The sequence below is a fragment of the Pristis pectinata genome, chromosome 1, assembly GCF_009764475.1.
Source record: "Pristis pectinata isolate sPriPec2 chromosome 1, sPriPec2.1.pri, whole genome shotgun sequence".
Taxonomy (NCBI): domain Eukaryota; kingdom Metazoa; phylum Chordata; class Chondrichthyes; order Rhinopristiformes; family Pristidae; genus Pristis; species Pristis pectinata.
In genome coordinates, this window is record NC_067405.1 from 41,593,452 (window position 1) to 41,621,302 (window position 27,851).

The 27,851-nt window shown below is 38.5% G+C and overlaps 1 protein-coding gene across 3 annotated transcripts in view; it reads left to right on the plus strand.

The window, feature by feature from the left end:
* The first annotated feature begins 90 nt into the window (after window positions 1-90).
* The window catches only part of prpf40a (PRP40 pre-mRNA processing factor 40 homolog A), a 53,507-nt gene continuing 25,746 nt past the window's right edge, over window positions 91-27,851 (plus strand). The window contains exons 1-13 of one of the 3 annotated variants that reach the window (XM_052029858.1): window positions 91-225; window positions 6,056-6,133; window positions 6,232-6,372; window positions 6,499-6,582; window positions 6,800-6,817; window positions 13,423-13,459; window positions 14,120-14,142; window positions 15,018-15,095; window positions 20,059-20,169; window positions 20,456-20,576; window positions 22,672-22,699; window positions 26,051-26,257; window positions 26,485-26,596. In XM_052029858.1, the coding sequence (XP_051885818.1) occupies window positions 223-225; window positions 6,056-6,133; window positions 6,232-6,372; window positions 6,499-6,582; window positions 6,800-6,817; window positions 13,423-13,459; window positions 14,120-14,142; window positions 15,018-15,095; window positions 20,059-20,169; window positions 20,456-20,576; window positions 22,672-22,699; window positions 26,051-26,257; window positions 26,485-26,596 (1,041 nt within the window). In that variant the 5' untranslated portion in view covers window positions 91-222. The remainder of the gene's footprint in view (window positions 226-6,055; window positions 6,134-6,231; window positions 6,373-6,498; window positions 6,583-6,799; window positions 6,818-13,422; window positions 13,460-14,119; window positions 14,143-15,017; window positions 15,096-20,058; window positions 20,170-20,455; window positions 20,577-22,671; window positions 22,700-26,050; window positions 26,258-26,484; window positions 26,597-27,851) is intronic. The other 2 variants (XM_052029867.1, XM_052029878.1) reach the window with 2 other exon arrangements.

Consider the following 27,851-nt stretch of genomic DNA (forward strand, 5'->3'; position numbering starts at 1 on the left):
CCAGTCAGTCCGCAGCGCTGTCGGCGGCGGGTTGCTTGCAGGTTAGGTTGCGCAGCCAGCGGCGACCTTTGGCCTCTACCCTTGCCGTCGCGCTGAGCCAGTTGGATCGCGCGTTGCTGTTGCGCGTCGTCAGGGCCGCGCCGGAGCCTGAGCCGGAGCCGGAGCCGGAGCCTGAGCCTGAGCCTGAGCCTGAGCCTGAGCTGAGCCGATCGGAGCGAGAACATGGTGAGTGCGGCAGCCTCGAGTGCGCACGGCGGGGCCATTGTTAGAGAGCGGCAGCGGCCGGGCTTCGGCTCGCAGGCCCGCCGCAGCCGGGCCCGGCCACCCTCTGCGGGACTGCGCCGAGCCGCACGGCACCCTCAAGTACGGCCGCGTGTGGGTAGAGGCGGGCGGATGGCAGCGAGCGAGGAGGCCGCATTCGAGCCCTCCCCCCCGATTACCCGCTCGGTGTTTCCATTAATTCAGTCTGCCTGACGGGTGCGGCACTAAGGGGGTTAACAAGCTGCTTTTGTGTACTTGTTAATGAATGGAGCAAAATATTGGTGTGTGAATGTGTATGTGTGGGATGGAGGTATAATTTGGAGTCATTTTGACTTGATTGTGGCCAGATCTGTGCACATTTTAAATCCTATGTAGAATATCTTTTACCGTTGATAAACGATGTACACATTGGCAACGCAGTGTGAATGCAATAACCCGTACTGATCACAAACTGGGAGTCCAAGAAGCAAGTGTGTAGATCAGTCTTCTCTGCAGCTTGGCAGCAGATTATGCTGTGTTCAAAATGAGTTGGATTGATGAAAGATGAAGCTAATGGCAAGTTGAAATGGATGAAAATAAATTGTATCTGCAGTAATAATACTATACACTTATGCAAAGTAATACCCTTTGTGTGCATACTCCCAATTATACACATCTTGTACTGAACTGCCAAAATTTATAATATGTACGTATACTGTATATGTACATATGTGTTTCCATTATGTACTCCATATATATATTACATATGTCAGCAGGTATCCAATCCCCCCCAACTCTGGAATTCCACCATAAATCTCTGCTTTCTATCACTCTCTTAAAGACTTGGAGACTTTAAAACCAATCTGTAAATATGCTTTACTTGCCTGAATGTACATAGTTGAGCAAAAGAATGATTCATCGAACCATATAAAATTCTTGCAGAGCTTGATAGGGTGGATGCTGGGTGTCTGGGTTCAAGGGTCACAGTCTCAAAATAAGGAGTTAAGCGTCCAGGACTGAGATGAGAAGAAATTTTCACCCAGAAGTTATGAATCTTTGAATTCTTTACCTAAGAGGGCTGTGGAAATTAGTGCAGGAAAGCAGATCTAAGGTTAAAGATCAGTCATAATTGGCCTTATTGAATAGTAGAACAAGCTGAAGGGGTTGAATGGTCTGGCCCTGCTATTTATTATGTTATTGCATTCTAATGTCTCTTTTAGCTTGATGTCGTTGTTGAATGATTGTAGCTTTGTAGCTTGGGACTATTTCACTGTATTAAAAGTGTTGTATTAATTAATACTGTTACATGTCAAATGCAAATAACCACTTCAAGGAATCATACCAAAAATGGTACACTGCCAACACTTCATGGTTCACTGGAGTGTAAGTGAGTACACATCAAATATAGAGTACAAATAGAAATCTGTAAAGTGGATTTGTACTCTTCAAAATACAATTGTACATTCTGAAAGCAATTCATCTATCATTCTAAACAGGCTCTCAAAATCTGCTGATGCAGCATCTTAGATAATTCAAGTTTTTGCCTCTGTTACTGTACCCTGGAGTTCACTCGTCAACAGCTTCAAGATGTGTTTTAAAATTACCTCTTACTTAGTTTAAATCAGTGATTCTTTAGTTCATTCGTGGCGAAGAACAACATTTTATTTGGGATAAATAGCCTCTTTCTATGATATGATTTCTATACAGTTCTATGATTTGAACAAAATATTAATGACATGCTGCTAAAACTTTTGTATCCATATACAAGATGATCTGCAAAGGTAACCAATTTGTATTCCTGAATCCAAGTTATTAGCATAAAATGCAAACAGTGTTTATTGAACTTATCATGAGGTGTCCTGCTCAGTAATCACCTACGTTATTTTGACATGATTTACATCCCATTTTTCTCCCATTGTTCTTTTGCTATCAATATCTAAGAATTACTATAACTTTGACATTTGTGAGTAACCGGCATTGTTTTTATCTGCTTCTAGAAATGTGTATGCGTCTTTGTAAGACTTACAACAGTCATGTAAGATGTAGTTTCTTCAAATCAGGGAGATGGTGGACCAGGCATGATCTTTCACTTAAAATTTTAAGTTTTTTGTTCAAGTATTTAACTCATGTTAAAAGTAGGTAGATGGTGGTTTTGATTTGTTGCTGTTTTTGAATAAAAGAGCCATATTATTTTGTTGACAATCTCCTTGAAATTCCCTTGAGCCTGTAAACTACTTGAAGCTCCCCATTATTGGGTGACATTCTTGGAGTGAGTGCTGGTGTGTTTCCTTCACATGAAAAATTCCCTTGGGTGGAGACAAATGATGAAGAGCTACACGCCTCCTCCCCTCTGCATCACAGTATCGTGCTGCTGAAAATTTGAACTGAGTGCTTGGGAGATCTTGTTGCGCACAAAGCAGTTGTCAGATTTCCCTTCAATTTCTTAATTGTCTGTAAAGTATTTTGCAATCTCTTGAGGTATGTCTCTTGAACAGGGGTAAGCCATTCTGTCTCTCTCGCATTTGTACAACAAATGTGTTTGAGAAGGTTCTGTAAAAACTGAAGCAGACCATCCTTCTCAGTCCCCTATAAATAAAATAAATATTCACCTTTTATCATTTTGTATTATTTGTGGGCATGGTTTTAATGATTTATGTAATTTGCAGTCCCAAATCTCTATTTTTACAGTGCCTAGTTTTTTTTAAAAACCATTTTAAAAATATTCTTTTTTGTCATTTGCTATTGTTCACATTGAACTCTACTTTTTTTCACTCACAATCTATTTCCACCATTTTACACACTTGTGCTTGGGCAACACTATTTACTGTTTCTCATAATTTAGTGACGTGAAAGATACTAGATATATGGAGATTCCTACTTGCTTTTGGCATTAGGATTTATTGGCTTATTCTTTAGTTTGCCTAAAATTTCCATCTTATATAGATTGTTCATTTTTCGCTGGGTTACCTTTATTTAAAGGATAATGGGTGGGAGATGCAAAGTGTCATATATTATCTTTGGTTAAGTCTCTTAATTCTGGCACATCTGAGTGGCAGTTTTTTTGACTTTTGGTCATCAGGTACTTGCTCTTTTGAGGGCCCAAATATATACAATAAATATTTAGTATGTGACCGAAGTGAGAGACCTATTTGCTTAATTTTTCTTTTCTATGGCTTTGAGGGGCAACAGCAGAAAGGATGCACGTTAAGGTTGTGGTTGAGGTTTGATAGTGAGTTGCTTCAGGACTAGCTAAGTGGATTTCAATGTGTCTGTAATGCCCCATTTGTTTAGTAAGTAAGCATATTTTGTTCAATTAGACTGCGCTAATAGGCAATTATGAATTAAAAGCTGTTAGAATTATTTATGTGTAGACCTGCTAGATCTAAAGCAGGTCCTTGTTTAACCGTAGTGGATCTTCTACAAGGAATTTCCTGAATGAAGTCGGGTCTTATGTGCTTGGTGAGCCCCTGTGTAGCACAGAGCCATCGAGCTGTAAGTGGCAAACTCTTACAAATGTTACAAGTATTTGAGCCAATCCCTAGGTTTCCATTTGACATTCACGTACTTTCAAAACATTGTATGATAATTATATAAAACACTAGAAAACATAAAAATAATTGCATGCATTTAAGTTAACTCAATTAATTCAATATGTCCATTACTTAAAACTTGCCTCTTTCCCACAAAATCAATGAATGGTGTCACAGAACCTGGTTCAATGAGTTATTTCCCAGCAGTTGCCATGGGAAATTTGCAGGAAGCTGGCACTCTGGCATGCAGAAGTTCTGAAACTCCTGGCTGTTATGGAGGGAAAATAAAGGCTTTGTTTTTGTAGCAAGACTGTAAAAATAAAATGGAAAGAGTAAAATGCTTTATTTAGCTTTGCAAGTGGAGTCAAATTTAGTCATTGTCACTAGAGCGAAAATTACTGTTGTGTTTGTACATTTTTTATTTAATGTTATTAATGGTTTATAGATTTGTGCTCAATGAATATATAGTACTTTGCAACATCATTCTGAATTTGTATGATGCTTAGAATACCGAGAAACATAAGGCAAAGAAACACAGAACAAATGAAGGAAAGATTGGAATGCTTTGTTAACGATTTGGGATTTAAGGAAGGTCTTAAAGGCTTAAAGTCTTTCAGGAAAAGCAAGTTTTAGTATGGAATTTTTTTCACTTTCATCCTTCCATTGGGATATCGTGAGACTATGAGAAGAAAGATCTACAGTAATTTGATTTTCAGCATGTTCATAATTGAAGACATGGCCAAATCTTGAGTTCCATCCTCCAAACAATAAAGGCTTGAGGATTGTAAGTTGGAAACTGTTCATAGAAATATGGGTTACTGCATTGCACTGCATTGTACTGATGTTTTTATTGTTCTGACCAATGAGCTCAGAATCAGGCTATGGTGTTACATTAAGGGATGTACTACAAATGCTGGAAATCTGGAATAAAAACAAAATATGCTGGAAATGCCAGGTCATTTACTATTGCTGTCTAACCTGGTGGTGTATTTTTACCATTTTTCATTTTTATTTCCAATATTACATCACGTGAGATAGGCTGTAAATATTGATGCACTGGAAACTTAGAGCTATGCTGAGTAGATTTGTTCGTCTGTCTATGGAAAATATATTTTTCCTTTCACATCCCAGTCAGTCAAATCTGCCTTCGATGATTTGGTTTTTGAGTAGGGCCAGACAAGATTCTCTGTGAGGGTCTTGCACAGTTTGTATAATACGAAGACAAAAGTTTACTCAACTAGTAATGTGACCACAACACTGCTATGTTTTTGTGAACTATTAAGTAGGCATCTGACTTGGATTTTTTTCTGTACTGCTCAGTCCACGGAAAACTTTGGTCATTTGAATTTTGTATCATTCGATAAATAGAAATCTATTTTGAAGATATAATCTTACTACTTTGATTCCTAAAGAAATGGCTGAATTGTAATGTGTACCATTTGTTGAATGTGTTTGAACTAGATATCAGAAGGATGAGGAGAGGGCTTGGACTACTTTCATGATCTCTTTCCCTGCAAAATTTTAAATATTAATCTCTTTGGGCTCCTAAGGTCCAGCTGGAATTTCATTCTAAGATCATGCCATCAAAACGACAGAGGTCAAGTTTATCTCTGATAAAGCTCTTGACTCCAGGTCCCAAAATATTTTTTCAATGAACTGCCATATGCAAATATCGTTAAGTTTAGATGTTACATTAAGTCCAGGAAATATATTTATTTCTGCATTGTCAAAAAAACTTTTCAATATTAGTTGCAGGTGCAGTAAACAATTGAATTTATGCATGAGTGGGCAACTTCAGGTGTATATAATTTTGAAATCTGCAGAACTGTTACTCATTGCTCAAATGTTAGTTAATTAAGATTGCAAGAGGATCATGCTTCATAACAACTCATGAACAGCACGTTTTTTTAAACAATCATGTTTGGACAGTTTTTCATTTCTTGCAGTAGTTGGATACCTTGAAAGTATCATCGTATACCTGTTGCACAAGCTGACTTTTGGTCTAAGTTGCGCCAATCATCTGATCACCATTTTGGATTCCATTAAAATAACATTGATGTTGTAGACTGATCACACTAAGAATAATGAGCATTTTGGCTTGGTGTGTCAGGGACCACAGAAACAGCTAATTTATGAACATCACACAAACAAATCAACATAAACATAATCCACTGAATCAGATTTAAAATATTTTGGTGACATGCAGTTTATGGCTTTCAATTCATACCATATTGATTGGTTCACGCACAGATGTGCATAATTGATCTTGTTTTGTTTTGTATCAGTCAACATCAGATACATCAAATGGTCCAGGACAACCAGCATCTTTTGGAAATGCCCCTCCCATGATTCCACCACCATTTGTAAGTATTGATGCAAGGTGGTGTTAGCTGCAGGTGTTTTATTCTTTACTTTTATTTTGTAATATTAATGATAAATATATCCATGCTTTTTTCTTAAGATGGGACCGCCAGGTATGCCTCCACCTTTTCCACCTATGGGCATGCCACCTATTGGCCAGAGACCACCGAGTATGCCACCTTTGCCACCGGGTATGATGCCACCAATGATTCCTCCAATGGGTGGACCACCAATGGGACAGGTAACTTTTTTTGTGGCACACTGAATCATCCAGTTTTATGTTCTGGTTGGTCTGAAAATTCATTCATTCTTTTGCCCTAAAATATAAATCTTTTAATCATTTTACCTATTTTGTTATATTCTGAAGATGCCAGGAATGATGCCTCCTCTGATGGCAGGAATGATGATGTCTCGTATGCCAGCTGCCCCCATACAAGCATCTGCACCTCCGGTAAAACATCTTTGTTTTTGTGGTATTTCTTAATACCCTCAAATATCAAAAGAAATGAGCAGTTTTTTTTTTGTTTCCATTCCATTACAATCCCCTTCTTAGTTGTATACCTTTTCAAAGAGCACTTGAGCCCACTTGTTAAAGTATTAAATAAAATTATCACCAAATATAGTTTGGCCATAGATTCATCTGACATTTTGCAAATTTTTTTTTGCAGAAACAGTACATCTTCAGGGTACGTTTAAATGGGTGCGAAAAAGATTGGAACCATGGTTGGCGATAGCGATGCTTGGAGGCATTGTGCAAATGCCCTGAGTGACAGCTTCCCACTAATATTATTTCAATATTCATTGACCCATAATGTCAAGGTCTTCAGCTGAGTCCACTAAAAATAGAAAATTCCAGTCATAATTTGTTTTAGCCATTGTGTGTATTTCAAATAAGATAATTTATTTTTTTGCATTAGTTTGTGCAACTTTGTTCTCTATCTTATGCTTCATTTTGTTTCAAAAACTAAAATTTATAAGAAATAAGCAATATGAAACTAGTCAAAAAAGCAAAAGCAAAAACAAAACTGTAAGTGCTGGAAATTTGAAATAAAAACAGAATGTTGGAAATTTTCACTAGGTTTAGGCAACATCAGTGGCAAAAGAGATTAAAGTTTCAAGTTGATTCCCTTTCATCAGAATGTTGGGTCATTAATTCTGATGTAAGATTATCCCCCGAAATGTTATATCTGTTTCTCTTTCCACAGATGCTGGCTATTCTGCTGTATATTTCTAGCATTTTCTGCTTATATTAAAATGAACATGATATTTGTTTTAACAAGTTCCCATAGAATGAAAAACTCCATATAATTTCCTTGTTAGTTCTTGAGTTGTATAATATTTGTTATATTTTGTTTCCTTTTCAATCATCAATTTAAAACAGAAACAAAGCTTAATAGTATATATTCATTTTTTGTTTAGTTATACTCATTGAATTTTTTTTTGAATAATTAAGATCTATTTTATTTACTCATGAGCTAATAGATCAGTTAATTTCTGGTTAAATTGAAATGAGAAATTTCCTCCTGGCTAGAATGGATTCCCTTCTTTGCTGTTCTTTAAAATTGCACAATATGTGATTCTGCATGCTATTTGAGTGCTGTGTGTTCATTGTGGCATCCTATGTGCATATTTGTTGTGTGAGCTGCTCTGGCTGCCTTTTTAGTGAGGGACATTAGCATGTGTGCAGCTAATACTTCCCTAAGGCCAGCAGAGTAGATCGGTTGTGTTTTCAATCGGCATGCAACACATTGCTCCAATGGGTACCCCCTCTCAACCTCGCATGCATTCAGCAGCAAGAAGGACATGCCGCACAAAATGAAACAGATCAATCCTATTGAGTACTGAATGGCTTTTGTAACTTGTACATTTGTTTTTTTTTAATATAAGCCTCACCTCATCTTTGGTATTTAAAGTGTTTATTACTAGAGTTTAATTGCTTTCTGCTGGATATTGCTTCAGATCTGCAAGTGTTTGGTGCTTTCTCGAGTACTTTAAAGCTGCAAACATTTATAGAGAGTGGTGTGGCAGGAGCTGAAGGACTTTGGCATAACTTCAAAACATGCATGAACGTATATTTATAAATAGAGATATAATAGAACGTATTCCTCTTGAACGACAACATGAATTGAAAAGTAAACAAAAGGTAGGCAGAGCAAGGCAAGGTGCTGAAAGAAGGGATATCAGCAGGAAGTTGTATCCATCTAAGGAGTTAAAGGAAGAGTTTTCTATGAGGAACAATGTGAGAGACATTTGCGCTTCAGTATTGATATCCTCAGTAAAAGTTGCACCCACTGATGCCACAACTGGAACCTCAGAAAAACATGAGGACTGTTTTGCTATTACTGTGGGCATCATCTTTTATCTACTAGGATTATCTGAGCTGGAGGTATTTGTAGCATCTCACAGTCAGCTTCCACTTTGCATTTTGGTGGTCACTAATGCTCTATTCAAACCTATTTTGATACAATTCACTCTCTAGCCAGAGAACAGCAGGCAGAGGAACTATGTGGTTTCACCAGGAACTGAACCTTGTGGTTCAGGTGACATCCACTGCAGTGTGGATGCTGCCTGCCAACTCTTAGATGTACAGTAGCTTAGTGTGCACTTGGTACGTTACCACGTGCTGGTCAGTGTTTGCTGTCAGGCATCCTGGCAGTGGTCATGATGCCTTCTGCTGTGTCATCTGCATTTGAGCCACAGAGCAAATCAAAGCACGTGGTGACGAAGTGACAAAAGTGATCAGCTAAAGATATGGCTCATGACTGCTGTGTGCGTCTTTGCATATGTAGGAAACACGCATACAAACCAATGTGACAGAGCAGAACAATGCCATTCTGAAATAATGCTTTTGCTGTCTGGACTACTCTAGAGGAGCCCTGCAGTACTCAGCAGAGCAGATGTCACAATTTGTAGTAGTCTGCTGTATGTGGCACTACCTTGCTGTCTTCAGGGCTCAGATCTTGCCATCAGCTATAAAGTGCACAACTGTGGAGCAGGAGGAAGAAGAAGAGGAAGAGAAGGAAGAAGAACAATGGATGAGGCAACATAAAGGAACCCTTTCTAGCCAGCAAGTCTGTGAATCTTACTGCGATACCAAGGAAAACACAGCTCCAAGTTCCCATCCACTAACAATGCCTCTGTTGCTGACAACCACAATGTATGCTTGGCCACAACACAAAAATAAAATCAATATGAAATAGATACTTCAAATCAAATTTATAAATAAAAGCTTGCCAAATTGCATTAAAATGTTAACTGAACTTTTGCATTCCCTTAATCCTTGTCTTCTGTGTGCCTTTCCTCGTCCTGGTACTCCTATGTTGCTGGTTGAAAGTTGCTGACTTTCTATTGAGGAGATTGCAGATGACCTTGAAGAGTGACCTCAAACAGCACTGGGCCAAAGGGTCTGGCTTTGCACTGCTGCCTCTTAAGAGTGGCAGCAGCATCTGGTCTGGCTGAATGACTGGCAACATTACGGACACTGGTGTAGTGACATTGGTAGGATCATGGATGCTGTTGTCCTGAACGAGAAAAGCAGATTTGTGTTCCTTGAATCTGCTGTCATTGTCCTGTGCTGGTGTCTTAGCAATCCTAGCACTCTGTTGGTGGACAGATTACTAGATTGTTCTGATGCTCAACAAGCCCCTTTGAATGCTGGTAACCCGGTTTGTGATTATTGCACAGCAGCATTCTGAACTCGAATGCCAGAAGCCTGAGATTCCACTGCAGTGCCAGATGTTGTCTGACTCCTGTCAGTGCTGCAATGCATACAAGACACTGGCCAATAAAGAAAGGCTGAATCTTGGCTGGGTCCATAAGTGTTGTAATGGAGTTGCTTACCACTTCCATGCTGGAAAGGATGGGCTCCAAACTCTGTGCAAAGCCGTGCAAGGTTGGTGCTGGACTCTTCCATGCTCCTTGACATTGCACTCAGGCTTTCTCGCAGGCCTGGCAATGGGAGAAATTTTTTATTATATGTATCTCTCAGCCAGCAGCTTTAGGCTGCCTATTAGAGTGCTCATCTGAGTTCTCTGCACTGCAATCCTTGGGCATCTTTTGCAGAGCTGGCACCCAAGCTTTCATTTTCATCTGCCCTGCCTGACCTCCATTTGAGCTTTGCGTCTTATTGTGTGTCGAGGCACCTATCTCTGAACAAACTTCTAAATTACCTGTTGTGCTAGTATCTAAGCGCTGCGTATATTAATTATTAACTTCACTGTTGTTTTCTTGCACAAGTACATAGTTCTTCAATATAGGCCATTCCCGGGTTGCGAACACCCGACTTAAGGACGCCAATACATGCGAATGAGCTCCCATAATATTATTAAATTCAAAAGTCCAACATGCATTTGTTCCTATAAATGGCAGAACTAGTTTTCTCTCCTATTTTTAGTAATTCTTCTTATCAGTTGTATGTGTTTTTGATGCCATTACAATAATATGGAGGTATGGTTATTATATCAAGTAATTTTTGTGGATTTTCCTACTTATGGAGGTCTGTAAAAACGGAACCTGCTCGTTACCCAGTATTGCAAAAGCTAGGATGCAGTTATGAGAAAAGTGACACGTGAAAGATAAATGATTAGACCAGCTTTAGCTTGTACATTAAAAGAGACTGAGGGGGAAGAGAAGAATGCGGAAGAAGATTGGGTATGAGGATTCTGACCTCTCGGGGTTCAGTTATGTCACTAGCCATGATTTCAATAATGATATCTGTAATTATGGTAGTAATTTGCTTTTTGGGGCAAGATAATACAACAGCTGCTATTATTGCCACCAGTGCAGCTGCATTGTGACCTACAGGAGAGAGTAATTGTGTTTGGGTGATGGCTGTTGTGGTTCAATAGCTAGGAGTGGATGTATGCATTGTGGAATATATGAATGCTAGTTATGAATGTTTATTTGCAGATCATCTGTAGCTGAATGAAGGGGATGTGGTGCATTGAACTGTGTCTGACACTAGTCATACAATTAATTAGGGTGATGGTATTTAAGTATGTGTTTGCTGACCTTGACGGCTGATATGACGTCATTGAACTTCTAACTGCACATTTTGGTCTTTAGAGCTAAACACTTGGCATTGAATGCCACAATTACCTTCTCACTTTGCTACTGAGTTGTGTGCCTGGAGGGGCTCCTCATCTCATTGCAAATATAGGGCATCTCTCCTTCTTTATCTCTCCTTGTACCTTCTCTGTCGAAGCTTTCAGTTCAGTGTTCAAGCACTATGGTGCCAGTTAATCCTGTGTTGAACTCTTTCCAAGATCGCAATAAGTTCTAGCATGCATTGTTTTCTTCCTCACTTCCCTCTTTCACCTTATTCCAGTCTCTTCACTGGTATAACTACACATATTTCACTTTTTTCTGTAAACTTGCCCAATTCTCCCTCTCATCTCATCTGAATTTTCCTTGCATTCCTGCCCACATTCCCCTTGCAGTTTCTTCCCATTCCATTCCCTTCCCCTCCCCCCACACTTTCTTGGGGCTTTTCCATCCCAACCTTCATCATCTATGTCATTGGTTTGCTCCCTTTGCCTCTCAATTATCAATCCCCCCTTCTCCCAGTCCCTCTCACTGTTTTCCCACCAGCATCCCTGTACTTGATTCCAACTCCACTTTGCATTCATCTTGCAGGTTCTCCTTCTTCACCGACCCACCCACGTCTATTATGTCTGTTACTCACCAACTATAGCCCCACTTGCCTGTTTAAGACCATAAGGCATAGGAATAGAATTAGGCCATTTGGCCCATCGAGTCTGCTCTGCCACTTGATCATGGCTAATTTATTTTCCCCTCTCAACTCCATTCTCCTGCCTTCTCCCCGTAACCTTTGACGCCCTTACTAATCAAGATCCTATCCACCTCCACTTTAAATATACTCAATGACTTGGCCTCCTCAGCCATCTGTGGTAATGAATTCAACAGATTCACCACCCTCTGGCTAAAGAAATTCCTCCTCATCTCTGTTCTAAAGGGACATCCTTCTATTCTGAGGCTGTGTCCTCTGGTCCTGGACTCTCCCACGACTGGAAACATCCTCTCCACGTCCACCTTGTCCAGGCCTTTCAATATTCGGTAGGTTTCAATGAGATCCCTCATTCATCCTTCTAAATTCCAGCGAGTAGAGGCCCAGAGCCATCAAACGTTCCTCGTACATTAACCCTATCATTACTGGGATCATTCTTGTAATCTCTCTCTGGACCCTCTCTAAAGCTAGCACATCCTTACTTAGATGTGGGTCCAAAAGTGCTCTCAATACTCCAAATGTGGTCTGACCAACACCTTATAAAACCTTATGTTTCCCGACCCTCACTATCTCTCTTGTCAGTTACACCTCTCGCCCACCACCTTCTTGGCTGTTTCCTCCCTTTACCACCATCCTCTTGCTTCTTCACCCTTCCCCACTATCTTTTACCTGTTTCAGCTTCTCCGCCATATCTCTTACCTGTTCCCTCCACCTCCCCCACTATTTCTTATCTGTTTTATCCCCCATCCCAAAGTTACCACCATCTCCTGCTGCTTTCCCCCATCCCTCTGGCTGGTTTCTTTCATTAAACCTGCATTGCACCCCCTTCCCCACCCCCCCCCCACCAGACTTCACTACCCTTTCTATTTGAACTTGCCTCATCCCTGTTTTCCCCTATCCCTACCTTCTCCGTTCACCCTCTTCTTACTAACTCACATGCTATCCTCTCTCTCATTAAGTCACCCTTAGTTCACCCTCAGTAAATTGTTCACTGCAACCTTGCTGGTTTGCTCTCTTGCTTTCCACTTCAGCCAATTTGTCTCCCCCCAACTCTCCACCCTCGATTTCCTCGGTCCTTTCTCTTCTGCCTGCACTCTCTTTCCTTTTTCTCTCCTCTTTCTCTCTCTTATTTTCTCATTTTTTTTCTTTCTTAACCTATGGCTCTTCTTCCCTTTTGAATTCAATAATGCACTTCTCTTTGATTATGTCTTCCTCTGTATTTCTAATGTTCATTTTTAGTGAATACCTCATTATTTGGGACTATACTCCTTGATTTGTGTCTCACTTTGTCATTTTCTCTCTTTTTCCTCTTATTCAACAACATACTTCCCTCCCCCCTTTTTTTTTATTTAACTCTTGGTATTTCTATTATCTTTTTTCTCTGCATACATATTTTTCATCTTTTTATCTTTATCTGTTATTTGTGATCAGACAACACAATGAATTGACACAGTTTTGTAATATGTATTTTCCTTGCAATTGTACAGTGGTTATTAATTCAATTTATATAATTTTGATATTAATATATTGCTTTTATTTTTACAGCCAGGAGTAAGCACCACAGTAGCAGAAGTAACATCAGGCAAGTGCTCTTATTTTAATTTCCTGCTTAAAAAAATAATTTTATATAGCCAAGTGAACCAATATTTCATGTCTTAAGATTGCTTTTCATGCTGCATAAATATGAATAACTTCAAATTATTAATTCAGGTCAATTGAAACAAGAAATGTTGGTTTTTGAACAGAACGTAGTTTATTTGAAGAAAATAAAGTCTTTGAGAGAATTAAAAAGTTCTAAAGATGTACGGGTAGGTTAATATGGGTTTAAAATGGGCGGCACGGACTCATTGGGCCGGAAGGGCCCGATACCACACTGTAAATAAGATTTAAAAAAAATTTTAAATGGATGTATGTAAGGCTGTTATTCTAGGTTCTATTGTGCAAACGTCGTCCTAACCCAACATCATTAGAACATCTATTACTTTTGCAATTCAGATGTAGATTATATTCTACTTAGGTGTATCATAATCACTGGAAAATAGTACTACACTAATTTTCTCCCTTGCATAAGAGCTTCTGTGGAAGAGAATGCTATCAAAATATTTGTATAAAGATGTTTTATGATAAGGTACTTAAACATAAGCCACATAAAATGTCTCCTCATAATGTAATGAAATGTCTATAACTTATACCAACCATTGTTTACTCTGATGGATTCTGATGAATTTTAATCTTTTTCCAGCTCCCACAACTGCAATTGTTCAGGTGAGTAGCTGTACATGCCTTCTGCTTTGTCCAACCCATGTTAAATTCCCTGTTACTTCCTATTTGTCTTCATCCTCTTCAAGAGCATATATTGCTTTATTGCTTTTCGTGGATTAATGTAACTTCTGTAGTATAAAAAGTAATGCCTGTGAATGAATTGGATGAAACAGTTAACTTTCTGTGAAATTAATTTGTGCAAGCAGTTGGCATTTGTCAATTTAGTGTTTGGGAAATATTTCTATCCTATAACGTATTTATTTTTAATCACATTGGTGACATATTCTCCAATGCTTCAGTCATATAAATTTGAATCATTTCACTGCAAGATCTTCACCATTTTTAAAAATCTATACCTAACCTAAGTAAATCAGAGCAATATGTTTTTTTTAATATAATCCTACAGTGAAGCATCAGGTTATACTCTATATATGTCCTGTGCATTAGAGGGCAAAATGCTCATTAGTTGATGTATCCTTCAACCAGATCTTGAGCAATGTTGCTGGCAGTAAGTTAAAAGATAGCATTTTGCTACCTCTTTTTTTTGTGTTGACATGGGTTAATGTTTTCACCATTTCCTTTAATTTGTGAAGACACTTCCAAAGACAGATCGTGATTTTTATGAAAGAATTAACAAATGAAAAACAGATTACAAATTTTGTGCTTTTGATTTAATTTCCTTAGTTTACAAAGGTTTAATATAAAATTGAAACAGTTAATAGAGACCAAAAGAAATGTCGGTGGCTGGTAGAGCAACAAATGTAATTGAATTAATTTATCCTTTACTCATCTTTCTTTTTCTGAATGATAGGTTTATGTTTCTATATTTTTATAATTATTTGATCTATTGGAAAACTTAAGGATCTGATGTTTTTCAGGCTGCAAATCCAACAGTTTCAAGCGGTCAACAAATTTCAACTGCAAATGAATCATCAGGAGAAGAGCAGCCCAAGAAGGTATTGCGCTGTGAATGCATTCATTTAAGTTAACCGTATTTCAGTTTTTAATGCAGAATTTAAGAAAGGTTTTCTTTTGAAGGATCAAAAAGATAAGTTTGTTTGCTGCCTTTAGCTAAATTGATTGAACAAAACTTTGGCCAGAAAGTGAGTTAAAAGCTGCAAAGATTTGTACATCTTTTAAATACCTGATGTTATAAAGGATTTTACAGTGTAAATTGTTTTTCTAGAGTTAATTCCAGTTGAGGGATAAATGTTAACCAGGACACCATTTGGTTTAAGCTTCGAGCAGGTGGTGAGAGAACCCATATGAAGAATAAATGTACCTGTCTCAGATGCATCTGTGCCAGACAGTATTAATAGCTGGCCGTTGATTGTTTTTTTGATGGTGACAAGATTCTGTCAAAATATTTTGTGGTGCTATCAAAGTGGGATGGATTCAGAATTCTGGCTTCTGCCCTCTTCCTTTCCAGTCCTGATGAAGGGTCTCGACTCAAAAATGTTCACTGTTTATTTCCCTCTATAGATGCTGCCTCCTGTTCCTCCAGCATTTTGTGTGTATTGCTCTAGATTCCACCATCTGCAGAATCTCTTGTGTCTCTATCTAGCAACTTTAAGCTAGTTATCAATGAGGCATGTGGCCTAAAGACTTTTATTCCACCACAGTTAGTAACCTCAACCTTGCGTTTTCCTCCATTATTATCAAAGTAGCTGACTAACCCTGGTTCAATAAAGAGTGTGAAGGGACAGTCAGGAACAGCAGACATACCTCAAAATTCAGTTGCAATATTGGTGAAGCTGCAACATCAGACTTATACGGATAGTAAATAACTTGCTATAAACTGATTCCACAACTAATGGATCAGACTGAGGCTCTGTAGAACGCAAGAAAATAGGAGCAGAGGTATCATCCAGGCCCTTCAAGCTTGCTCGCCATTCAGTATGATCATAGCTGATCTATGCTGGTGTCAACTCCTCTTCTATGCCATTTCCCCATGAACCTCCTTTACCTTTCAAATATTTATCTAACTATAGAAAACACAGGGTAGTGGTTGACGAGGTTTACACTGGCCGGAGCTCTGTGACTAGTGGTGTTTTACAGGGATCCGTACTGGGACCTGTGTGTGTATGTGTATATGACGGGTGGATTAGTAAGTTCACAGACAATACAAATGGTGGCATTGTGGATAGTGCAGAAGATTGCCAAAGGATACAGCAGGATATAGATCATTTGCAGTTATGGGCAAAGAAATGGCAGGTGGAATTTAATCCGGCCAAGAGTGAGCTGTTGCGCTTTGGGGAATCAAATGAAAAAGGACAGTACAAAGTTAATGGCAAGACCCTTAACAGTGTTGATGTATAGTGGGATCTTGGGGTCTAAGTCTATAGCTTCCTGAAAGTGGCTGCACAGGTTGCTAAGAACGTATATGGTATGCTTGCCTTTACTAGTTGACGCATTGAGTTCAAGATTCAGGAAGTTATGTTGCAGCTTTATAAAACTGGTTAGGCTGCATCTGGAGCATCGAATTGCATCCAATTCTGGTCACCCCATTATAGGAATGAGGCTTTGGACAGGGTGCAGAAGAGGTTTACCAGGATGCTGCCTCGTTCAGAGGGCATGTGCTACGACGAGAAGATGGACAAACTTGGGTTGTTTTCTCTGGAGCGGTGGAGGCTGAGGGGAGACCTGATAAAAGTTTATAAGATTGAGAGGCATAGATAGAGTAGACAGCTGGTATCTTATTCCCAGGATTGAAATGTCTAATACTAAAGGGCATGAATTTAAGGTGAGTGGTGGTAAGTTCAAAGAGCTGTGTGGGATAAGTATTTTACTTAGAGTGTTGGGTGCCTGGAATGCGTTGCCAGGGCTGGTAGTGGAGGCAATACTATAGAGATGTTTAAGAGGCTCTTGAATGTGCATAGAATGGAACGATATGGACATTGTGTAGGCAGAAGGAATTAGTTTAGTTAGGTGTTTAATTACTAGTTCAATAGTTTGGCACAAACATCGTGGGCTGAAGGGCCTGTTCCTGTACTGTACTGTTCTATGTCCCACTTTAAGTATATCTAATGATCTGGCCTCCACCACACTTGGGCAAGAATTCCAGGATTCACTGAGAGAAATCAAGGGAAAATTTTTTTATGTACTTTAGTTTTAAATGATTGGCTCCTTATTTGTAATTAGATTCCTCGTTTGTGATTTTCCAACAGTGAAAAGCATAGAGGTGGGAGAATACAAAATCTCTCTATCAAAGGTATATTAGATTGCAAAAGAAAAGGTTGAGCTGTCAGTGGCTGATCCATTCTGGCCTTCTTATGAGGTTCTTTCTGTCATTGACACCTGTATTCAGCAAAGTCAGTTTATTCCAAATGATGTGAAGAAATGGCTGAGTACACTGGACATGGCAAACGCTAAGGACTCTGGCAACATTCTGGCAGTGTGTTTAAAGAATTGAAGCTGCTTGTCAAGCTGTTATAAAATCGGCACCTTCCTGATATAGTCAAAATTGCCCAAGTATTCCTGATGACTCAAAAAGGGGCATCTCCACTCATCTACTTACTGACACATCAGCCTCCACTCAGTTATCAACAGTGGGGTTTTGCTAGAGCACCACTTATTCATCAGTAATCTGCTTACGGAAGCACAGTTGGCATTCTGTCAGAATCGCTTGCCTACAGCTGCAGTTATAGTCAAAGCAAAAAAGTTGAATGCCAAAGATAAGGTGAGAATGACTGCCTTTCACTTCACTTCACCAGTGAAGCAATGTGAAACTGGTAAATATAAATGCATCAAGGGGAAGGCTCTTCACTGGCTGGAATTACACCTCACACAAATGAAGATAACACTGGTTGGAGGCCGATAATTTTATCTCAGATCATTGCTGCGGGAGTTAGAATCATAGAATTGTACAGCACAGAAACAGGCCCGTGTTGACTTGAGGCTTATCTACACCAATCCCATTTGCCTGCAATAGGCCTGTATCCTTCTACGCCTTTCCTATCTAAGCGATTGCCCAAATTCCTTTCAAATATTGTAGTTGTATCTTCGCCTACCATCTCCTCTGTTGGCTCGTTCCAGATAACCACCCACCCTCTGGAAAGCTTACCCTCAGATTTTCTTTAAATTTCTCCCCTCTCACCTTAAACCTATGCCTCTAATTCTAGACTTCCCCTTCCCTGGGAAATGACTGACTATCTACCTTATCTCTCCCCTTCTGTAAGGTCATCCCTCAGCCTCCTATGTACCATTGAGAACATAGGCTCCCAGCCTATCCAATTTCTACTTACAGTATAACTACAGCTCTCCATTTCAGGTAACATCGTGATGAACCTCTTCTGCACTCTACCACATCCTTCCTGAGGTGTGGCGGCCAGAACTGTACACAATACTCCAAGTTTGATGTAACCAATGTTTTGTACAGCTACAACATGACATTCCAACTCTTATACTCAAATGTCTCAGCTTATGAAGGCAAGCATACCAAATGCCTTCATCACTATCCTATCCACCTGTGTTGGCACTTTAAGCAATCTTTGGACTTGCACCTCAAGGTCCTTCTGTGCATCAATGTTCCTAAAGTCTCTGTCAGTTCCTGAGGGCTGTGATCTAGGTCCAACCATTTTCAGCTGCTTTGTCAGTGGCTGTCCCTCCATCATTAGAAGGACTCTCCTCTGGCAACTGCACAATGTTCTGTTTCATTCAAAATTCCAGAGATGATAAAGCAGTCTGTAGCTACAAGCAGGAAGAGCTGGGTAATATTGAAAACAATGCTACTGAATGGCAAGTAACATTTTTGCTATGTCCAGCAGTATTAAGTTTCACTCTAACATTCAAAAACATTACCATTAATGAGTCTCATTACCATCAATACTCGGGATCACCAATGACCAGAAACTGAGCCAGCCACACACGTACCGAGTCAATAAAAGGTCAGGACGTGAACGTTCTATGGCAAGAAGCTTGAATTATGACTTTGAATAATGTTTGCCTCACAGTGTTGTGGGAATACCGCTCCTTTGTCACACTCTTGAAGGTAATTAACAGTGGGTAATAAACACCAGCCTTGCGGCTATGCCCATATCCCACAAGAGGATCAAAAAGTAGTTAATCACGAAGTATACAGGTTGTGTGCCCTTGTATCCATGACCTGATTTAGTTGTGAATGATACATCTGAATTAAGACTAGAGTTCTTTTTAGGCAGTCCTTCAACATCAAGGATGTTTTACTCCCAGTTTGGTTTCGTGGATCCTGAGGTAGCAGACAAGGCAACATGGGAACTGCAGACCTTTCCACATACGTAGCAAGAGGTGCTTGACGGGGTGAGAGGGTGGGTAGTTTGTGGAAGTAGTGCACTCCTTCTGCCACTTACAAAAAAGGCTTCTGTGTGCTTCTGCTGCATGGCCTTGAGGTTCTCAAAGGGTGTCCCAAATGCTGCTCCTCTGCTTCAAGTGGTCAGAGTGGGCTAGAATTTCCCAGGAAATATTGCAGTTCTTCAAGGAAGCTTTAAGTACATCCTTGAATCTTTTTTCTCTATCTGCCTGGTAATCTCCTGCCATAACAGAGCTCAGGATAGTGTGTCTGTTTTGGGAGTCTGATGTTTGCTGACTGAGCATAACGAGGACCTTGGTGCTAGGGATGTTGGCCTGAGAGAGGCTGTTGACGTTGGTTCGTTTATCCTCCCAGTGAATTTGGAGGATTTTGCAGAGACAGCACTGGCAGTATTTTCCATTAGCTTACATTACTCTTTATACTGTTCTTAATTGCTTAAGAACAATGTTAAGGCAAAAGTACATAATTTAGACAAAAATGGTAAATGCCCATTGTTTAAAATTAAAAGCTTATTTTACTAATTTGTATTTTCTCTTGTGTACAAATTTCCAGTAACTTTGGAAAATCAATTTTGCCATATGTTACTGTATGTACTTCCATTAATATTTTAACTTGATATCACTTCCTTTCAGAAGTCCGTTTGGACTGAACACAAATCTCCAGATGGGAGGACCTATTTCTATAACTCTGAAACAAAACAGTCTACATGGGAGAAGCCAGATGAGTTGAAATCACATGCAGAGGTGTGAACTGATGACTTCGATATAATAAATACTGGAAATTGGGCCTGGGGCGTGAACTTCGGAAGACTTTATCTTTTGTTTGTTCAGTATTGAAATAATCTTCTAAAGAGGTTCCTCTTCGTAACATAACTTTATTGTCATGAAAATGTAATGAAGTAAAAACATGTTTGAATAGCTATTCTTTAGTTTTTATTATAAAGTGTTTATCTTTGTTCTGTAGAATTAAATGATTTGATCATTGTACAAGTTAAGATATTAATGCAAGAATATTTTTTTATATTTCAAGCAATTGCTATCAAAATGTCCATGGAAAGAATACAAGTCTGATACAGGGAAGCCTTATTATTATAATTCTCAAACAAAAGAATCTCGATGGACTAAACCCAAAGAATTGGAAGAGCTAGAAGGTAAAATGCTTAATAGTTTCTTAAGACCATGTCTAAAGACCTTTCTTTAAACATTTTCAGTTGAATTGTGTTTTGCATCCAAAATATAACAAATCTATGAGTGATTAATGCAAAAGCAAAATGCTCCAGGTGCTTGAAATCTCAAATAAACAGAACATTCTGGAAATCCTCAGCAGGTCAGGCAACATCTTTGGAGAGAGAAAAATAAGGAGTTAGAATTTCATCTTTAACCATTTTGTCAGAAGAGGTAGAAGAAATTTTAAGATGCAAAGGGGACAAATGAGGAATGAACAAAAGGAAAGGTGTTTGGTATAAATAGATGATGAATAAAAATACATTTGCTAGCAGTAAAGAGAAAGAAATAAAAAAAACTAAAATGTTGAAATGTGAGATACAAAGGCAGGAATCGTTAACAATATGCAAGGTCCTCAAGGCTATAATGAGCCTAGTCAGGAGATTTGTATGGACTTTGTGTTACGAGGGATGGTGGGTTTGTTGTATGAGGATAGATTGAGTAGACAGACAGTATTCTGTAGAGGTTAGAAGAATAAGAGATCTCTATGAAACATACAAAATTGTTAAAGGGCTTAATAGACTGGACGCAGGGAGGATATTTCCACTAACTGAGGAGTATATACTGAGGTCACAATTTCAGAATGAGGGGTAGGCCATTTAGTGAATTTTTTTTTCTAATTGGAGAGTGCTGAACCTTTGAATTCTCTAGCCGGAGGGCTTTGGAGGCTGAATCATTGATTTCATTCAAAACACAGATTTCTGGATATCAAAGGATATCGTTGATAGTCTTGGAAAATAAGCTCTTGAGGTAGATCAGTCATAATGGTGGAGTAAGCTTGAAGGGCCAAAAGGCCTATTCCTGCTCGTATTTCCTATGTTGTTTTCTGCAGAGCAATCCCTAATCTGCTTTTCATTTCCCCAATGTAGAAGAAAAACTGCTTTGTGAGTAGAGAATAATTGCTGCTTCACCTGGAAGGAGAGGTAGATTTAATATCCTCTTAAATTAGATGTGTTATATTTGTTGGGGATAATTGATCTAGCCTCTTGAGAGCTACTGCTTCAGGTAAAATAGAGATCCTCCTCATTGAAGAAATCTTGGTTTCTTGTCACTAACATCTTTGTATCCAGGAAATTCCTTCTTGGCAAGTTTAAGCCTGTGATTCATAGGCTATGTGTTTGTATCCTTTCGAACTTTCTTTGGCATATCTGTGCAGTTTTGTATTTTGTTACTCAGTGATTTGTTGAATGTAAAATAGACTTCTAAAGAGCATGATTTAATTTTAGATAATTAGAACTAGAATTTTTATTGCTTCAAGGCAGTTAAGAGTTGGAAAATATATCTGTTTGTAAATAGGGCTTTTTTAGTTCTGTGCAAGGGCCAGCTGCTGTGCAGTAGGAAAGTGTTTTGATTGACTCGTATTCATCAGTGACAGTTTCCCTCCTGTTGAGGTTAATTATAAAGTTGGGCTTTAGTACCTCAAACCAATGTTGAATAAGGATTGAGTTTAGGATGCCAGTGATGATGGTAATGTGTAAGCATTGAATTTTTGTAAGTGAGGATGGCCAGGAGAGTAATACCAAATTGAAATTCCATCTCATGCTATTTTTCATTTGATGGAGTACATTGTTGATGTAATTGCACGTGGTGAGATGACAAATAAAATTCTGTAATTAAATATTTGCCCATAACTTAGGATTTAACTTCCAAAACTGAACTTTTTGGTTTAAATCTTTGTTTGTAACATGACCATCTCACGGCATGATTATTAAGAATTTTATTGGCTAATTGTTATTTTTGCTAATTTATGCTTTGTGTCATTTGTAAAGTGAGAATATAATTTCAAATCACATCAGCAGGTGCTGAATTTTGAATAGTTTATTATGTTGAATTCATCAAAAGAAGGTTCTTTGCTCAACTGTAAGGTTCTATATTTCAGTAAAGCAGGTGCAGCTGGCAGTGATTTGCAATCTTGTTCATATGCACCTAGTTTATTCTGTGTGAAGTAATAAGATTGTGGCTATTGCTACATCAAAATGTTTTCAAATATAAATTAATCGGATGCTATTTTTGTTTCTGCAGAAATGATCAAGGCTGAAGAAGAAAATGGGTATGCTTTACACATTATCACTCTGTTTCCTAAAATCAGTGGTATTGGAATTTGAAATTTGAATCTGATTTTTTTGAAAATGTGCAAAAGAGATAGGATTTGTTTATTGTTGAAATATTTAGGAAATCACATTGAAGGTTTACATTGTATGGCTTCTTTAAATAGGCATTTATTTTCTGCAGTTGAAATCCTAGGTTCTAGGAAATGATGAATATTTAAATTACTTACAATTTTAGTAAAATGAAAGAAGTAGGATGAAGGAAGTGCAAAAGCAGAATTACACAGAGCCTTTTGCAGGAAAATATTACAGTGCTTTATTTGATACGAGAAAGCTAGTTTTCTTTCATGCTTATACTGAAGCCAGGCAATGTTAACCATTTTTGACAGATAATTTAATAAAGCAATGGATTAAATTAGCTGATGTGAAAATGTGGTAAAGTAAATTCAAAGCATTCTGGTAATTTTTCAGCAGTCTAGTATGAGGAAAGCAAATAGTAATTGATGCTTCTTCCACCCCCACCAAAAAAAAACAAAACAAAATTTTTTACAGCAGTCATGAGTAGGATTGTCCAAGGAAATATCCACCCATCACTTGCGCTGATGAATTGCAGCTTGAACATGTGCCACTAAGTGATGGTTAGATCTGCTGAACACCCAAATAAGTTTGGGAGGGTGAATGCTGTAACACTTGGTGGTTATCAGTGCCTGTGGAAAACAGGTTATGTGAGCCGGCATTAAGGGCACTGATGGTGTACAAAATATTAAGAGGAATAGGTAGAGTAGACAGCCAGTGCCTCTTTCTGTTCTATGACAAGAATGTGAAAGCCAAACTGCCCTATTCCGCTCACGCATGTTCTCTCACTCTCACAATCTCAAAAGTCTTATTTTTCAAGCTTACAGGCAAGGTCTGATGCCCGAATTCCCTTCATAAAGGTATATGAATAAAAAATTTGCCAGGATTATCGAGACAAACAGCATAAGATAAACCAAAACAACAGACAAATAAAAAATATTAACTTCAGAGTTCATAGGAAAGATGAAAAAGATGAACTATGCACATTGTGTTTAGTGTCCTATGACCTTTAATGTTTTTTGTATACTTCATATACATCTAACTTTTTTAATATTCTGCAAGATTTTGACACTTCTAGGAATTGTTGCAGAATAAAGTGAAACTGCAATGTTAACGTAGTTTGGATTGAAATTAATCAAGCATTGTATTAAATTTCAAATTCTGTTTCTGTTTTGCACCATTGAGGTGAAAAAAACATGATGCTAAATTAACTGCTTCACACTTTTCTATCTTGTAGTGTATATTTTTTTCCATGTTCATACCTGTAATACCCAAATGGCAAGCTCCTATGATGTACAGTATGAACAAGGTTGAAGTAATGTGGAGACACCAAGAGGAGGTGGGCATGTCCCTCAGAATAAACCGGGGAGGAGGGGATGGTCTAATTTAGTAAGTTATTTGGCAGCCTATTTAGAAGAGGAATGATGAAGAAAGCTGAACAAGCTTGTTAAATAATTTACAGTATAGCGGCTGCAACCAAAAGATGGAATTGGGTTGGAGTAGTCTCGTTACAGAAATGTCTCATCAAATTCGTAGTAGCCAAATCGAAGAAGGTAATTTTGTAGTGTTTGCAGCTTAATATAGCTTGTATTATCTCACCCATAAATGTATCACTCACAAACATGATTTATCTTCTGGTGCTATTCAAGTATACCTGCCAACTAATAATACTCACACCACCACCCCTCCATCCCCAATACAGTTCTTCAGAGGCAAACAAAACAAGGGCCAACAATACAAGCTTTACAGTGAAAGGATTTTAAACGAATGATTTCACCACATTTTCCATGGAATTGCACATTCACTTTTATCTAATGTAGTTACCAAATGATACAGTTCTTCAGAAATGTTAACTTTTTAATATTATTCAGATTCTGTTTGTATTCATTTCTTAACTATTTTCATGGCTGAAACCCACAAAAAATTATATAGAGTTTTGTTAGTCATTTCGTATAGGTTATAAAGATTGGGTGGGCTGGTCTATAATTATCTCCCCCACGAATGTGTCTCCCACAAACGTAAAGTCACTAGGTAGGATATTTATACTAAACTTTGTAGTATGTTTTCCCCTGATGCCAACTCCACTTTCCTGCTGTGAGCAAAGACATTCCAACACATAGTAGGTGAGGTTTTGGATTTGAAGTGCTAAAACTTGCTGCTATTTGCAATATTGGAGAAACAGCATGAATGTTAGTTTGTTCCACCTGCTATGTCCTCTGCTATTTACTTAGCCTTTCTTTATCTTCCTGAAGCTTCTTTTGCATCCTCGTCACAGTGCACACTTCTGTCTACTTTGTATCATTAGCAACTTGGATTTGTTACACTTGATTCTCTAATCTAGATCAACTACCTCCACGTTCATCTTTTACAAAACCCTAGAATACTAGTCATCAGGTCCAGGGATTTATTGCTCTTCAATGCTGTTCATTTCCCCACTGCCAATTTTTACTGATACTAATTTCTTTGAGCTCCTCATTTACTGTGGACCCATAATCCTTCACTCTTTCCAGGAGGTTTTTTGTGTCTTCTGTGAAGACGGATGCAAAATTCAAGTTTAATTACTCTTGCCATTTCCTTATTCCCCAATATAATTTCTCCTCTCTCGAGGTCGGACAATCCATAACTGGGTATGCATTCACCAGTTGGCTTTACAAGAATCATTTCTTATTAGTGAAAGCATTTAAATAGGTTTTGAAATGCTTTTGGATCAGATTGTGGTGGATGTGGTCCACTGCATGTAGTTACTAGATGTGGTTTTCTTCTACTTGCACTTAGCTGTGCTGGATGTGAAGAGCTATGTTGATGGTAAGGACTGTCCAACAATAATGGCATGCAATGTCAATGTTAGGTGCTGAGTCTCACCCGTGATGGAGATCGTCATTGCCTGGCACAAATGTTACTTGCCACTTATCAGCCCAGGACTGATCTCTTGTTGGATCATAGAGTGCAGAGAATGTTGTTTGCACTCTGTTCCTCAACTCGTGAATTCTTGGTCTTGGCCAAGTTGTTGAATGAAGAAGTTGTGTGCATTTAGTTTGATAGTTCAAATTTAACTCTGATTATTTATGAGATTGCAGCAAACATAGGAAGGTTTCAATTGTACTTGTCTCCTAAAAATACTGTAGTTGCAAAATAACAATTTAAGCAACTTTTGTACATACTTCTATGTAATTCCGTACTTCAACTGACCTCATCTCTCATTTCGTGTACATACGTGAACTATAAAAAATATTGTTTCTGTCTAGTAACCTAAGTCATCTGATGAATGTTTTTAACAGAGTGAAGGAGGCTTCAGTATCTACTGTATCAACCTCTGTTCAAGAGGCAACAACCACCACCCCAGTGGAAGTTACTGAGAATGAAGTTACAACTACTGATGATAATGAAAAGCAGCAAACAACAGCTGTTGAGCAGCCTGAGCCTGAACCTGTAGAAATCACATCCCAGCCAGTAGAAGAAGTAACAAAGCAGGAAGTTCAAGAAAAGTATGAACTTCGATTAGTATTTGTAGTTTAGTTGAATTGTCTAATATTATGCAGTTTATCATTGTAAAATTGTGATTGAAATATGATTAAGTACAAGAACAAATACCTAATATGTAATGCCACAAACGTATTTTCTACTTTAATATTAATGTTGTTATGATTTTGTTGTATTTACTGACTTGTTTTCTAGTTTTCTTTAATGTTCATATTTGTAACATTTTCCATAGTGATGTTCCCAAAAAAGAAGAGGAGGTGAAGAAAGAGCCTGTCAGGAAAACCTATACCTGGAACACAAAAGAGGAAGCAAAGCAAGCATTTAAAGAACTGTTGAAAGAAAAGGTACTGGCTGTGAAATTATATTTTAATCATTGATAAAACTCTCATCTTGAATTTGTATTTTAAAACGTGCAAAGTTTTCACATTTTTCAGAGAGCTCTTTATCTAGTCCCACTCCAGGGCCTAGTAATTTTTGCCAAATGCATAACCAGTTCTCTTTTGGAAGTTATTTTTGACATAGGTTTTGTCTCCTCTTTGGGCAGTGAACTCCAGAGCATGATAGGCTGTATAATTTTTTTTTAAAAGAGGAAGTAATCTCCTCACCTCTTTCATCATTCCTTTGCCTATTTCCTTTGGTTATCACCTCACTACACTGTGTGACCAGCAAATACAGAATGCTAAATTGGAAAAAGCAAAAGTAAATTGTTGTCTCTCCCCAAAGTGAGTGTTGGGACACTGTACCCACATGGATTTCTGCAAGATGGAAACAGGTAGTAAAGGAGGTGGAACAGTAAACAAAGGTGTCCCTTCTGATGAAGTAACGCAGCAAGTTAAGGATTCCCCTCGTGTGGAAAGGAAGATTTATAGCAGCTATAATGGAGAATGCAAATCTGGCAGAGTGAATGAAGACCTCGCAGGAAATGGGATGGGAAGTGTTACCATGGTTGTTTTTCAGTATCAATGGAAATTTTATGATCTGACTAAAACTGAGTCAAAATATGGAAAAAAAATCTGAATCGGAGAGCTTTTGAGCTCATTGTGACAGAGAAATCTCTGAACTGGGGAGAGCTTACAGCCAAACGAGGAAGCAAGTATGCAGCCCTGAATCCTACATTTCAGCACTGAGCAGCCACACTGCTTGTCCCAGACTGCCCTTACAAGCAGCTTCTCTCAACCAAGCTGCGGGTAATTCATAGTGGGGAAAGCACCAGTGGCAATCAGGGGTTTGCGTCATATTCCTGGCACAGCAGTGCACAATTAAAGTGAATGTCTTTTTAATTATAGGGGAGTACGAACCACTGAGTGTTCGAACTGGGGGGACCAAGAATGCAGTAATGAATCAGTGATCTGTGGGGTTGTACTGCGGAGTACCATTTGTAGTTTGGGTCAATCTAAAGTGTTGTTTCAGGTATGGGTGGAAACTAGACAAGTGGTCTAAATTAAAATTAACTAAATAGATTATGAGTATGAATTAATAACTGTTTAAACAAATATTTAGCATGATCTTCCAGGTGTGCAGCCAAGCTTTCTAGACAACTATAAGAAAGATGATGCATTGGTGCAGGGCATAGGGCAAAATGGGGTTGGGAAGGACCAG